The 14124-nt window shown below is 42.3% G+C and overlaps 1 protein-coding gene across 2 annotated transcripts in view; it reads right to left on the bottom strand.

Moving 5' to 3' along the window:
- Positions 1–10041: 10041 nt before the first annotated feature.
- LOC143808875 (uncharacterized) overlaps positions 10042–14124 on the bottom strand; it is a 135285-nt gene continuing 131202 nt past the window's right edge. Inside the window, exon 6 of one of the 2 annotated variants that reach the window (XM_077292025.1) lies at positions 10042–13949. In XM_077292025.1, the coding sequence (XP_077148140.1) occupies positions 11104–13949 (2846 nt within the window). In that variant the 3' untranslated portion in view covers positions 10042–11103. The remainder of the gene's footprint in view (positions 13950–14124) is intronic. The other variant, XM_077292024.1, reaches the window with a different exon arrangement.

Raw genomic sequence — 14124 nt, forward strand, 5'->3', positions numbered from 1 at the left:
TGGCCGCTACAATGTTTATGACTCACACCATTGGCTCATGTGGAGAATCCGCCATATGCACCGGCACACCGGCTCTTCATGTTGCACAGGAACAGCACACGTACCTATAGAGCGCTCGTCTGAACGAGCCCTAGGGAAACTAATCACGGAGCCGTCAGGAGGACGGGCACTCAGCTTAATCGAACCCCTCACTATGGCAATCACTGTAAACATACCAGTAAACCCACTAGTCAAAAGCTAAAGAAAAATGAAACAAAAGACCAAAGGAGCAAGTCAAAGCTTTATTTTAAATCCCATAACGATGCAGTGGGCAGATGTAAGACTTCCTGTGCATGATATCGATGGGAAAGAAGGAAACAAAATCTCCCACAGAAATAATTTGCACTTATTGATGCATATTTGGTCAATATCTTGAATTAGCAATTGAAAACTAACAAAGGAAATGAAACTTCAGTATAATAACGTCTTTCATTTTTTGGATCTACTCCCGGCTTTGGCGGCTTACAAATCATAATGCAAGACACTAAATATATTGCACATTTCTTTTTTATTTACTTTTTGCCCAATCCCATCACAATTTGTATTAAGATCAAAACTGATACAAACATATACATGTACAATCATTATGTTTCTGTTCTCCTTATGTCAATAATTATTGTCCCCAAAGGATCCAGGTCACAGAAGACCTCAGCTAAATGTAGTTTAGAAGTTTGGCAAATCCAGTGCATTCCAGAAACAAGATTAACCCCTTCACCCCCAGCCTGTTTTCACTTCCTGACCGGGCCAATTTTTTCAATTCTGACCACTGTCACTTTATGAGGTCATAACTCTGGAACGCTTCAATGGATCCCGGTGATTTTGACATTGTTTTTCCTGACATATTGTACTCCATGATAGTGGTAACATTTATTTGATATGACTTGAGTTTATTTGTGACAAAATCTGAAATGTGCCAAAAATGGTAAAAATTTCGCAATTTTAAATCTTTTAATTTTTATGCCCTTAAATCAGAGAGTCATATCACACAAAATAGTTAATAATATTTCCCACATGTCTACTTTATATCAGCACAATTTTTGAAACAATTTTTTTCGTTAGGAAGTTCTAAGGGTTAAAAGTTGACCAGCGAGTTCTCATTTTTACAACAAAATTTGCAAAATCATTTTTTTTAGGGACCACCTCACATTTGAAGTAACTTTGAGGGGTCAATATGACAGAAAATACCCAAAAGTGACACCATTCTAAAAACTGCACCTCTCAAGGTGCTCAAAACCACATTCAAGAGGTTTATTAACCCTTCAGGTGCTTCACAGTATTTAATGGAATGTGGAAGGAAAAAATTAAAACTTTCCATATAAAGAGCCCCCAAGTTCTAAAAAAGCAGAATCCCCCTTCAAGTGACCCCATTTTGGAAATTATAACCCTTTGGAAATTTATCTACAGATGTAGTGATGAATTGACTCCATGGATATTTTCCAGAAACAGGCACTAGTGGATGTTGCTGAGTGAAAATTGCAAACTATCGTTATAGTGACCAGTACGTTATTCCCGGCTCATGCTTCTGGAGATGCACACCTGTAAATTAGGCGGGCTCTCATCACTACAGAAATGCCAAACATAGGGGCGCTAAATGTGGTTTAGGCACACTGAGGCTTAGAAGGGAGGGGGCATTTGGATTTGGGAATGTGGCAGCCCCCTATAATTCTGTTAACAGATGACATACCTGAGTGAGGACTTGCTTTTTTTTGTGGATTGAGTTGAAGCTTTTATTGGGAACATTTTACATAATGTTTGGGATCACATTTATCCGGCACTCTACGCTGAGCACTTCCTTTGGGGTTTTCATCTAAACCTCCTAGTGACATGACCGATGAAACCCTCAAGGGATCCGTTCAATATAATGAGGCAGCAGAGTTACTCTGTACTGGACGGCCAGGTCTAGGAAGACTTCTGGAGGTCCCAAACTTCTTCCATTTAAGGATTATGGAGGCCACTGTGCTCTTAGGAACCTTGAGTACTGCAGAAATTCTGTTGTAACCTTGGCCAGATCTGTGCCTTGCCACAATTCTGTCTCTGAGCTCCTTGGCCAGTTCCTTTGACCTCATGATTCTCATTTGGTCTGACATGTACTGTGAGGTCTTATATAGACAGGTGTGTGCTTTAACCAAATCAAGTTCTATCAGTTTAATTACACACAGCTGGACTCCCATGAAGGAGTAGAACCATCTCAGGGCTGTCCCACACGTCTAGATAATTCCCGTACTGGAAACAATCGGTACCGGAATTATCCGTGTCCGTGTGCCCCTACGTTTCTTGTGTACATCAGTGTGGCACACGTGTGCCCACTGGGTACCACACGCACCGTGCTGGGTACCACACGTACGAGCATCTGGTGCTGAATCCGCGATTCATATGTTCCCTGCAGCAGCGTTTGCTGCAGAGAAAATATGAATAATAGTGTTTAAAATAAAGATCTATGTGTCCGCCGCCCCCCCACCCCCTGTGCGCCCCCCCGCTGTTCAGAAAATACTCACCCGCTCCCTCGTTGGCTGTCGGTGCTTCCTGGTCTGGCCGCAGCTTCCACTGTATGCGGTCACGTGGGGCCGCTCATTTACACTCATGAATAGGCGGCTCCACCCCTATGGGAGGTGGAGCCACATATTCATGAGTCTAATCGGCGGCCCCACGTGACCGCATAATAATAATAATAATAATAATAATTTTATTTATATAGCGCCAACATATTCCGCAGCGCTTTACAACTTATAGAGGGGACTTATACAGACAACAGACATTACAGCATAACAGAAATCACAGTTCAAAACAGATACCAGGAGGAATGAGGGCCCTGCTGCTCGCAAGCTTACAATCTATGAGGAAAAGGGGAGACACAAGAGGTGGATGGTAACAATTGCTTTAGTTATTTGGACCAGCCATAGTGTAAGGCTCGGGTGTTCATGTAAAGCTGCATGAACCAGTTAACTGCCTAAGTATGTAACAGTACAGACACAGAGGCTATTAACTGCATAAAGTGTATGAGAACATGATGGAGGAACGTGATTATGTTGTTGTTTTTTATTAATAGGCCACACAGGGATAATTAGGTTAATGCGTTGAGGCGGTAGGCCAATCTGAACAAATGAGTTTTTAGTGCACGCTTAAAACTGTGGGGATTGGGGATTAATTGTATTAACCTAGGTAGTGCATTCCAAAGAATCGGCGCTGCACGTGTAAAGTCTTGGAGACGGGAGTGGGAGGTTCTGATTATTGAGGATGCTAACCTGAGGTCATTAGCGGAGCGGAGGGCACGGGTAGGTTGGTAGACTGAGACCAGAGAGGAGATGTAGGGTGGTGCTGAGCCATGGAGTGCTTTGTGGATGAGGGTAGTAGTTTTGTACTGGATTCTGGATTGGATGGGTAGCCAGTGTAATGACTGGCACAAGGTAGAGGCATCGGTGTAACGGTTGGCGAGGAATATGATCCTGGCAGCAGCATTCAGGACAGATTGGAGCGGGGAGAGTCTGGTAAAAGGTAGGCCAATTAGTAGAGAGTTACAATAGTCCAGACGAGAATGAATAAGTGAGACAGTAAGAGTTTTTGCAGAGTCGAAAGTAAGAAAAGGGCGAATTCTGGAAATGTTTTTGAGATGCAGATAAGAAGAGCGAGCCAGTGATCGGATGTGGGGGGTGAATGAAAGCTCGGAATCAAGGATGACTCCAAGGCAGCGGGCATGTTGCTTTGGAGTAATGGTGGAACCGCACACAGAGATGGCAATGTCGGGCAAAGGTAGGTTTGTAGAGGGAGAGAACACGAGGAGTTCAGTTTTTGACAGGTTCAGTTTCAGATAGAGGGAGGACATGATGTTAGAGACAGCGGTAAGACAATCACTGGTGTTTTCTAAAAAGGTCGGCGTGATAACAGGAGAAGAGGTATATAATTGGGTGTCGTCAGCATAGAGATGGTACTGGAAACCAAATCTACTGATTGTTTGTCCAATAGGGGCAGTATACAAAGAGAAGAGGAGGGGGCCTAGGACTGATCCTTGAGGAACCCCAACAGTAAGGGGAAGGTGAGAGGAGGAGGAACCAGCAAAACAAACAGTGAAGGATCGGCCAGAGAGATAGGAGGAGAACCAAGAGAGAACGGTGTCCTTGAGGCCGATGGAGCGGAGCATAGTGAGAAGGAGCTGATGATCCACAGTGTCGAATGCTGCGGAGAGATCCAAGAGAATTAGCATGGAATAGTGACCATTAGATTTAGCTGTTAGTAGGTCATTAGAGACTTTAGTGAGGGCAGTTTCAGTAGAGTGTAAAGAGCGGAAACCAGATTGAAGAGGGTCGAGAAGAGAATTATCTGAGAGATAGCGGGTAAGACGGGAGTGGACCAGGCGTTCCAGGAGTTTAGAGATGAAGGGAAGATTAGAGACAGGTCTATAATTAGCGGCACAATTTTGATCGAGGGAGGGCTTTTTAAGTAGTGGATGTATGATGGCATGCTTAAATGAGGAGGGAAAAATACCGGAAGTGAGGGAAAGGTTGAATATTTTTGTTAGGTGAGAGGTGACAGCCGGGGAAAGGGACTGGAGGAGATGCGACGGAATGGGGTCGCTGGTGCAAGTGGTCGGGCGAGAAGATGCAAGGAGCCTGCTTACTTCTTCTTCTGTAACTGGTTCAAAGTCAGAGAGGGAACTAGATGCAGTGGGGGAGGGAGGACAGTGCTTGGTATGAAGAGATTGGGAAATGATTTCCTGTCAAATGTGGTCAATACAGTAGAAGGGGCGGCCGGCACAGAACACTGCGAGGGAGGCGGGTGAGTATTTTCTGAACAGCGGGGGGGGGGGCGCACAGGGGGTGGGGGGGCGGCGGACACATAGATCTTTATTTTAAACACTATTATTCATATTTTCTCTGCAGCAAACGCTGCTGCAGAGAAGATATGAATGGCGGCTTCAGCACCATGTGGGGGGGGGACAGCGCTTACAGTAGCGCTGTCTCCTGCACGCACACGGACTGCAGACGGACAACGTCCGTGTGCGGTCCATGTTTTACACGGACCCATTGACTTTAATGGGTCCGTGTAATACGTGCGCTCCCACGAACACTGACATGTCTCCGTGTTTGGCACACGGAGACACGGTCCGCCAAAAATCAATGACATCTGCACAGATGCATTGATTTTTATGGGTCTACGTGTGTCAGTGTCTCCGGTACGTGAGGAAACTGTCACCTCACGTACCGGAGCCACTGACGTGTGAAACCGGCCTCAAGGAGGATCACAAGGAAATGGACAGCATGGGACTTACATATGAGTGTCTGAGCAAAGGGTCTGAAGACTTATGGCCATGTGATATTTTATTTTTTATTTAATTTGTAAATATTTCTACATTTTTTTTTCAGTCAAGAAGGGGTGCAGAGTGAACATTAATGAGAAAAAATGTTCTGTTTTGAATTTACCAAATGGCTGCAATGAAGCAAAGAATGAAAAATTTGAAGGGGTCTGAATACTTTCCGCACCCACTGTACATCAGGGTTTACATCTAAGGGCTTGTTTCCATTTGCGAGAAACATGTCCGTGTCTCGCATGTGGAAACCAAGCTCTGGTGCCGGCACTTGGGAGCGGAGCGTGCGGCTGCATAGGAACACATGGAGCTGCACGCTCCGCTCAGGAGTGCCAGCTCCAGACCTTGGTTTCCACATGCGAGACACGGACATGTTTCTCGCAAGTGGAAACAAGCCCTTAATCTCTGAGTGACGTGACAGATGAAACCCCCAAGGGATCCATTCACTATAATGAGGCAGCAAAGTTACTCTGGACTCCATCTGGCCTCTGTTCAGCGGTTTCCTTTTCAGAAGTGCACAAAACTGTGGCCGACGGCACTTTTATGCGATGTCCACAGTGCCTCCATCTGCCTCATTGTAGGGAATATTCCGCAGGGTTTCTGTCTGAATCACATATTTCAGAGATTTACACGGAAACCCTAATGTAAGCGCTCAGCGCAGGTTAAATGTGCGCCGAGCGTTACTGCGATCTTTGGAAGACAATGAAAAAAAAAAATTCAACAGCATTTGAAGAATTGGTTTTCTTTTTTACGCTGTTCCTTGTGCAGTATAAGTGATTAGGCGACTTTATTCTTCGGGAGGTGCGATTACAGTGATATCAGATTTATATTGAGTTTTTATGTTTGACAGCTGTCACGCACCAAAACAAGCTTTTTATTGCTAAAACTAGTTTTTGCATCACCACATTTTGAGAGCTATAATTTTTCAATATTTTGGCCGACAGTCATGTGAGGTCTAGTTTTTTGCGGGACGAGCTGATGTTTCTATTGGTACCATTTTCAGGCACATTACATTTTTTGATCGCTTTCTATTTTGATTTTTGGGAGAGAGAATGAACAAAAACCAGCAATTCAGGAATTGCTTTTTCTTTTTTAATATCGTACCGCGTGTGGTAAAATTAGTAAGGCAGCTTTATTCTTTGGGTCAGTACGAATACCCAATTTATATAGTTTATGTTTTGGCGCTTTTACACAATAAAAACTATTTTATAAAAAAAAAAAAAAATTTTGCATCGCTTTATTCTGACAGCTATAACGTTTTTATTTTTCTGCTGATGGAGCTGTGTGGCAGCTTGTTTTTTTGCGGGACAAGATGACATTTTCAGTGGTACCATGTTTAAATATATTTGTCTTTTTGATCACCGTCAATGAAAAAGACCTGGGTGTATGGGTGGATGACAAACTCATATTCAGTGGCCAGTGTCAGGCAGCTGCTACAAGGGCAAATAAAATAATGGGATGTATTAAAAGAGGCATAGATGCTCATGAGGAGAACATAATTTTACCTCTATACAAGTCACTAGTGCGACCACACTTAGAATACTGTGCACAGTTCTGGTCTCCAGTGTATAAGAAAGACGTAGCTGAACTGGAGCGGGTGCAGAGAAGAGCGACCAAGGTTATTAGAGGACTGGGGGGTCTGCAATACCAAGATAGGTTATTACACTTGGGGCTATTTAGTTTGGAAAAACGAAGGCTAAGGGGTGATCTTATGTTAATGTATAAATATATGAGGGGACAGTACAAAGACCTTTCTGATGATCTTTTTAATCATAGACCTGAGACAGGGACAAGGGGGCATCCTCTACGTCTGGAGGAAAGAAGGTTTAAGCATAATAACAGACGCGGATTCTTTACTGTAAGAGCAGTGAGACTATGGAACTCTCTGCCGTATGATGTTGTAATGAGTGAGTCATTACTTAAATGTAAGAGGGGACTGGATGCCTTTCTGGAAAAGTATAATGTTACAGAGTATATACACTAGATTCCTTGATAGGGCGTTGATCCAGGGAACTAGTCTGATTGCCGTATGTGGGGTCGGGGAGGAATTTTTTTCCCCATGGTGGAGTTACTCTTTGCCACATGGGTTTTTTTTGCCTTCCCCTGGATCAACATGTTAGGGCATGTTAGGTTAGGCTATGGGGTGAACTAGATGGACTTAAAGTCTTCCTTCAACCTTAATAACCATGTTACTATGTTACATTTAATTGCACCTTTTGTTCAGCAGTATGATGATGGAGCATTGTTTTTTGCCTCTCTTTAAAAATTGTTACGGTGTTCACTAAAGGGGTTAACTAGTAGGACAGTTTTATTGAGCAGGTAATTACGGATGCAGCGATACCAAATGTGTACTTGTATTGTTTATTTACATAATTAAATGTATTTATTGGAAGATTTATTTTTGCTTTTTTGTTCTTTATTTGGGGATTTTTAAATACATTTTTACACTTTTTAACATTGTCCCATTATGGGACATCATCCTTCCACTGAGATTACTGATCTGATGCTCTGCAATGCTTCTGCACTACAGAGCATCGGGGCAGTGTCTGACAGGCAGGGACGGAGGTGTCAGGTGCTGCTCTAAGCAGGAACTGCAAAGCCACCTTCCCTTGAGGACCCCACAGCCATTGGTCTCCATGGAGACCATCAGGACAACATGATTGCATTGTGTTGTTCTGATGGAAGCACACAGCTCACTCCCTGCGTGATTCTAATCCATGTCGCTGTCACTACTGACCGAGGCATCAGAAGGCTTAACCGCCCGCCATCGGTGCTAGCACCGATTGTGGGCGTTATTGCAGGGTGTCAGCTCCTACATATAGTTGACACCCACACATGATTACTGCAGCGGTCAGCGTGCGGCACCGTATATATACTATTCTTCCCGCTGAGCAGTATATATACGGCGCATGTTGGGAGGGGGTGAAATGAGCTGTCCACCACTATTACAACCTCTTCTCAATCTGAATGTTTGCCCCCGCTAAATTAAAAACACCTATAATCACCTCCTGTGCCGATGCCATTTCAGTGGTGTCGGCACTCGATCTCCTGGGGCTCATGTGAGGTTGTTACGTCAGCAATATTAAGCAATAAGGGCCCTTGTTTCAGTCTTTAACTTGGCACCTCCTCTGTATTAGTAACACGTCCAACCTAGATATTAAAATTAACTTTTAATTAAATTATAGCTTAAAAATTCAGCAGAGCAACAAGAGCAAAAATTCCAACCCTAACACCTACTATCAGGATACTACAAACCATAGAAAAGAATTCCCATCCTTTAGTAAGAACGCTAGCTATCGTATCTGACTAGTGATGCTAGGACTAAATGAGCAAAGTGTCACCGTGCAAGAAAGTGAATGAAAAAGGAAGAAACATTGTGGATCTCACCCAATTGAAGTGCAGGTTGCTCTCCGGGTCACGTCCATACGGGTAGAAGCGACCCTCACTCTGCCCGGTTGTGCCCTCTGCAGTTGCTCCTGCCCTAAGGGCAGTACCCAAGTGGAGCTATTATCCCAAAAAGAGGAGCCTTCCCAACACATTTATTTCTCCGTTAGGAGAAATCGTCAGGGGAGTGTACTTGCTATTGGGATGTCACCAAATGAAGACCCTGAAGTTGTTGCAGGGTAGAAGAATAAAGTGTCTCTGTGCGTGAAAATATCTTAGGAAACCCACAGTGGTGGGAATTCCATCAGGGCACAGAGTGCCGTCACCTTGATAACAAAGATCTATGTTATCAGGGTAACAGCACTTCAGGGTCTTCATGCTGGTGCCTTCCAATAGCAAGTACACTTCCCTTATGACTTCTCCTAACAGAGAAAGAAACACGTTGGGAGGGAACCTCTTTTTGGGATAATAGCTCCATTGGGTACTGCCCGTGTTACGGCAGGAGCGACTGGAGAGGGCATGGCAGGGCAGAGTGAGGGTCGCTTCTACCCGTATGGACATGACCCTGAGAACAGTCTGCACCTCAATTGGGTGAGATCCACAATGTTTCTTCCTTTTTCATTCACTTTCTTGCACGGTGACACTTTACTCACTTAGTCCTAGCATCACTAGTCAGATACGTTAGCTAGCATTCTTACCAAAGGATGGGAATGCTGTTCTGTGGTTTGTAGTTTCCTGATAGTAGGTGATAGGTTTGGATTTGGGCTCTTGCTGCTCTGTTGAATTTTAAAGTTATAATTTAAAGGGAATCGGTCACCCCAAAATTCGCCTGCAAGCAGCGGCCACCGGCATCAGGGGCTTATCTACAGCATTCTGTAATGCTGTAGATAAGCCCTCGATGTAACCTGCAAGATAAGAAAAACAAGTTATATTATACTCACCCAGGGGCGGTCCCTGTGCGGTCCGGTCCGATGGGCGTCGCGGTCTGGGTCCAGCGCCTCCCATCTTCATACGATGACGCCCTCTTTGCTTCCTGCCGAGGCTCCGGCGCAGACGTACTTTATCTGCCCTGTTGAGGGCAGAGCAGAGTACTGCAGTGCTCAGGCACCGGGCCTCTCTGACCTTTCCCGGCGCCTGTGTACTGCGGTACTTTCTCTGCCCTCAGCAGTGAAGATAAAGTACGCCTGCGCAGGAGCCGTGGCAGGAAGTAAAGAAGAGGACGTCATCATATGAAATGGGATGCGCAGGACCCAGATCACGACACCCATCGGACCGGACCGGCACCACCCCCTGGGTGAGTATAAAATAACTTGTTTTTCTTATCTTGCAGGTTACATCGGGGGCTTATCTACAGCATTACAGAATGCTGTACATAAGCCCCTGATGCCGGTGGCCTTAGCTTATAGGCAAATTTTGGGTTGAGATTCCCTTTAATTAAAAGTTAATTTTTAATAGTATCCTCTTAAGCTGGATGTGTGAGGCTGTTTCGTCACATGAGCCCTGCACTCAACCAGCGCCGGCTTCACTGTCCTCACCTTCACACATATAAGTAACAGGAAGTCAGAGCTGCGGCTGGCTGCTCCCTGTCTGTTAATTTTTTGTCCAACTGCCGGAGACAGTGAAGCCAGCTCTGATTAAGCTCAGGGCTAATGTGACATAAACTCACGTCCGCTCAGGGAGAGCGAGTGCAGACAGCGCTGAAATGGCACCGACACAGGAGGTGAGTGTAAGTGTTATTATTTTAACTGGGGAAAACATTCAAATTGAGAAGAGAATGTGCCAGTAGTGGACAAACCCTTTAACGTTTACAAACAACATTTTTTTAATTTCACTACAAATAAAATTATTTATTCTTTGTAAAACTGGAACATTTTTTGTAAATTCCATATTTTGGGGAGAAAAATTGTAAGGAAAATATGGGTGCGTCTTATAATTCGAAGAAAGCTTACCAGAGGGAGAAAGTGTGTGTGTGTGGCGGCTGCGGTACAGCAGGGTCGCTGCTGCAGGAGGCCAGTGATGTTACAGGCTGTGTTTTCTCATAAGTTGTCAGCACCAGTGAGCAAAGTCCCCTTTTCATTGATTTCCCTGCAGTGAGCTTTGGGAAAATGGCCACCAGAGGCGGCACATGCACAGACTGGTAACAAGATCTTGTCTCCCAAGATATCAATGTGGGCATGGACACCAGAGGCAGCCCATTTTCCCAAAGAATGTCTCGCCTGGATGTTCTCTCCTCCAAGACCCGAGACCAGCACCATTGCTACCATTAATTGGACTATAAGACACACTACCAATTTATTTTAAAAAAAGTTTTTTCCTATTTTTTACCCCAAAGTTTGGGGTGCGTCTTATAGTCCGCAAAATAAGGTGTTTGTAAAAAGGTTTCATATTATTACAGCAGAACAGCTTCCTCCCTGTGTGTGACTTCTCTGATGACTATGAAGTTTGTCTTTGCTAATAAAGCATTTTCCACATTCGGAGCATGAGTACGGCTTCTCTACTGTGTAACTTCGCTGATGCTTCATCTGAAAGGATTCATTTAAAGAAACATTTTCCACACTCTGAACATGAATTTTCTTATGTCTGAGAAGACTTGATTCATACAAAAAACAGATCCCACATTCGCTACATGTAACTGGATTCTCTCCAGTGTGATCTCTTTGATGATCACTTAGCAGTGCTTCAGTATTAAAACATTTCCCACATTCTGAGCATGAATACGGCTTTTCTTCTGTGTGCATTTTCACATGAGTAATAAGACTTGATCTATGCATAAAGACTTTTCCACATTCTGAACAAGTATACGCATTTCCTGTGTGAATTCTCTCATGTGCAGTAAGACTTGCTTTATATTTAAAAACTTTTTGACATTTTGAACATGAATACAGCTTCTCTCCTGTGTGAGTTATCTTATGCGCAACAATAGATGATTTTTCGTTAAAACATTTCCCAGATTCTAAACATAAATAAGGCATCGGTCCTGTGTGAATTTTCTCATGCGCAATAAGACTTGATTTATGTGTAAAACTTTTCTGACATACTGAACATGAATAAAACTTCTCTTTTGTGTGGATTCGCTCATGTGCAACAAGACGTGATTTCATAGTAAAACCTTTCCCACATTCTGAACATGAATACGGCTTCTCCCCTGTGTGAATTAAGCTATGCGCAATAATATTTTCTTTTTTTTTATAACATTTCCCACATTCTGAACATGAATACGGCTTCTGTCCTGTGTGAACACTCTTATGTGTATAAAGAGTGGATTTATGTACAAAACATTTCCCACATTCTGAACATGAATAAGGTTTTTCTCCTGTGTGAGTTTTCTCATGTGAAGAAAGACTTGATTTATATGTATAACTTTTCTGACATACTGAACATGAATATGGCTTCTCTCCTGTGTGAATTCTCTCATGTGTAACAAGATCTGATTTTATAAGAAAACATTTTCCACATTCTGAACATGAATATGGCTTCTCTCCTGTGTGAATTGTCTCATGTTTACTCAGGACCGATTTATCTATAAAACATTTTCCACATTCCGAACATGAAAAAGGCTTCTCTCCTGTGTGAATTCTCTTATGTCTAATAAGAAGAACTTTGACTGAAAAACATTTTCCACATTCTGAGCATGAATATGGCTTCTCTCCTGTGTGAATTCTCTCATGTCTAAAAAGATTTGATTTATCTATAAAACATTTTCCACATTCTAAACATGAATAAGGCTTTTCTCCTATGTGAGTTTTCTCATGTGAAATAAGACTTGATTGATATTTATAACTTTTCAGACATTCTGAACATGAATACGGCTTCTTTCCTGTGTGAATTCTCTTATGTCTAACAAGATATGATTTACGTGTAAAACATTTTCCACATTCTGAACATGAAAAAGGCTTTTCTCCTGTGTGAATTTTCTCATGTATAGCAACACTTGATTTATCTATAAAATATTTTCCACATTCTGAGCATGAATACGACTTTTCTCCTGTGTGAGTTTTCTCATGTGATATAAGACTTGATTTATATGTATAACGTTTCTGACATACTGAACATGAATACGGCTTCTCTCCTGTGTGAATTGTCTTATGTGCAACAAGATCTGATTTCATAATAAAACATTTTCCACATTCTGAACATAAATGTGGCTTCTCACCTGTGTGGATTCTCTCATGTGTAGCAAGATGTGATTTCGTAATAAAAGATTTTCCACACTCTGAACATGAATACGGCTTCTCGCCTGTGTGAATTTTAACATGTTTACTCAGGGCTGATTTATCTATAAAACATTTTCCACATTCTGAACATGAAAAAGGCCTCTCTCCTGTGTGAATTCTCTTATGTCTAATAAGAAGAACTTTGACTGAAAAAGATTTTCCACATTCTGAGCATGAATATGGCTTCACTCCTGTGTGAATTCTCTCATGTCTAACAAGATTTGATTTATCTATGAAACATTTTCCACATTCTGAACATGAATAAGGCTTTTCTCCTATGTGAGTTTTCTCATGTAAAATAAGACTTGATTGATGTGTATAACTTTTCAGACATTCTGAACAGGAATATGGTTTCTCTCCCGAGTGAATTTTCTCATGGGCAATATAACTTGATTTATGTGTAAAACCTTTTTGACATACTGAACATGAATATGGCTTCTTTCCTGTGTGAATTGTCTTATGTATAACAAGATATGCTTTACGTGTAAAACTTTTTCCACATACTGGACATAAATACGGCTTCTCTCCTGTGTGAATTCTCTCATGTCTAACAAGATCTGATTTACCTATAAAACATTTTCCACATTCTGAACATGAAAATGGACTTTTTCCTTTGTGAATTCTGACATGATTAACAAAGTTAGATTTTTGGGAAAAACATTTCCCACATTTTGGACACGAGTACGGCATCTCATGTTTGTGTCTTTTCTCATGCAAAACAAGATTTGATTTGTTTATAAAAAGTTTCCCACATTCTGAACATGAATACGGCTTCTCTCCTTTATGTGTCCTCCGATGTCTAATAAGATGATATTTGTGTGAAAAGCATTTCTTACATTCTGAACATGAATACGGCTTCCCTCTTGTGTGACTTTTCTTATATTTCACAAGCTGTTCTCGATGTATATTAGGGACAATGAGGTTTTCTCCTGAAGACTGACACAGAATATCTTCATCTTTTACATGATATTTTAGCGATAACACATTTTCTCCAGAACAATCACTTGCATTTTCTGTAAGAAATAAAAATAAATATATATTTTTTTAAACAACAACTTAACATATAAAGGTCCATCCATATCCCACCTCTGATACAGGGTGGAGGATGTACAAGAAATGTCATGGAATCCAATGCAAATTCCCCGATCAAAAGGGGAACAGAAGATGCAGAATATAGGATCCATCCTC

The sequence above is a fragment of the Ranitomeya variabilis genome, chromosome 2 (genome assembly GCF_051348905.1).
Source record: "Ranitomeya variabilis isolate aRanVar5 chromosome 2, aRanVar5.hap1, whole genome shotgun sequence".
NCBI lineage: Eukaryota > Metazoa > Chordata > Amphibia > Anura > Dendrobatidae > Ranitomeya > Ranitomeya variabilis.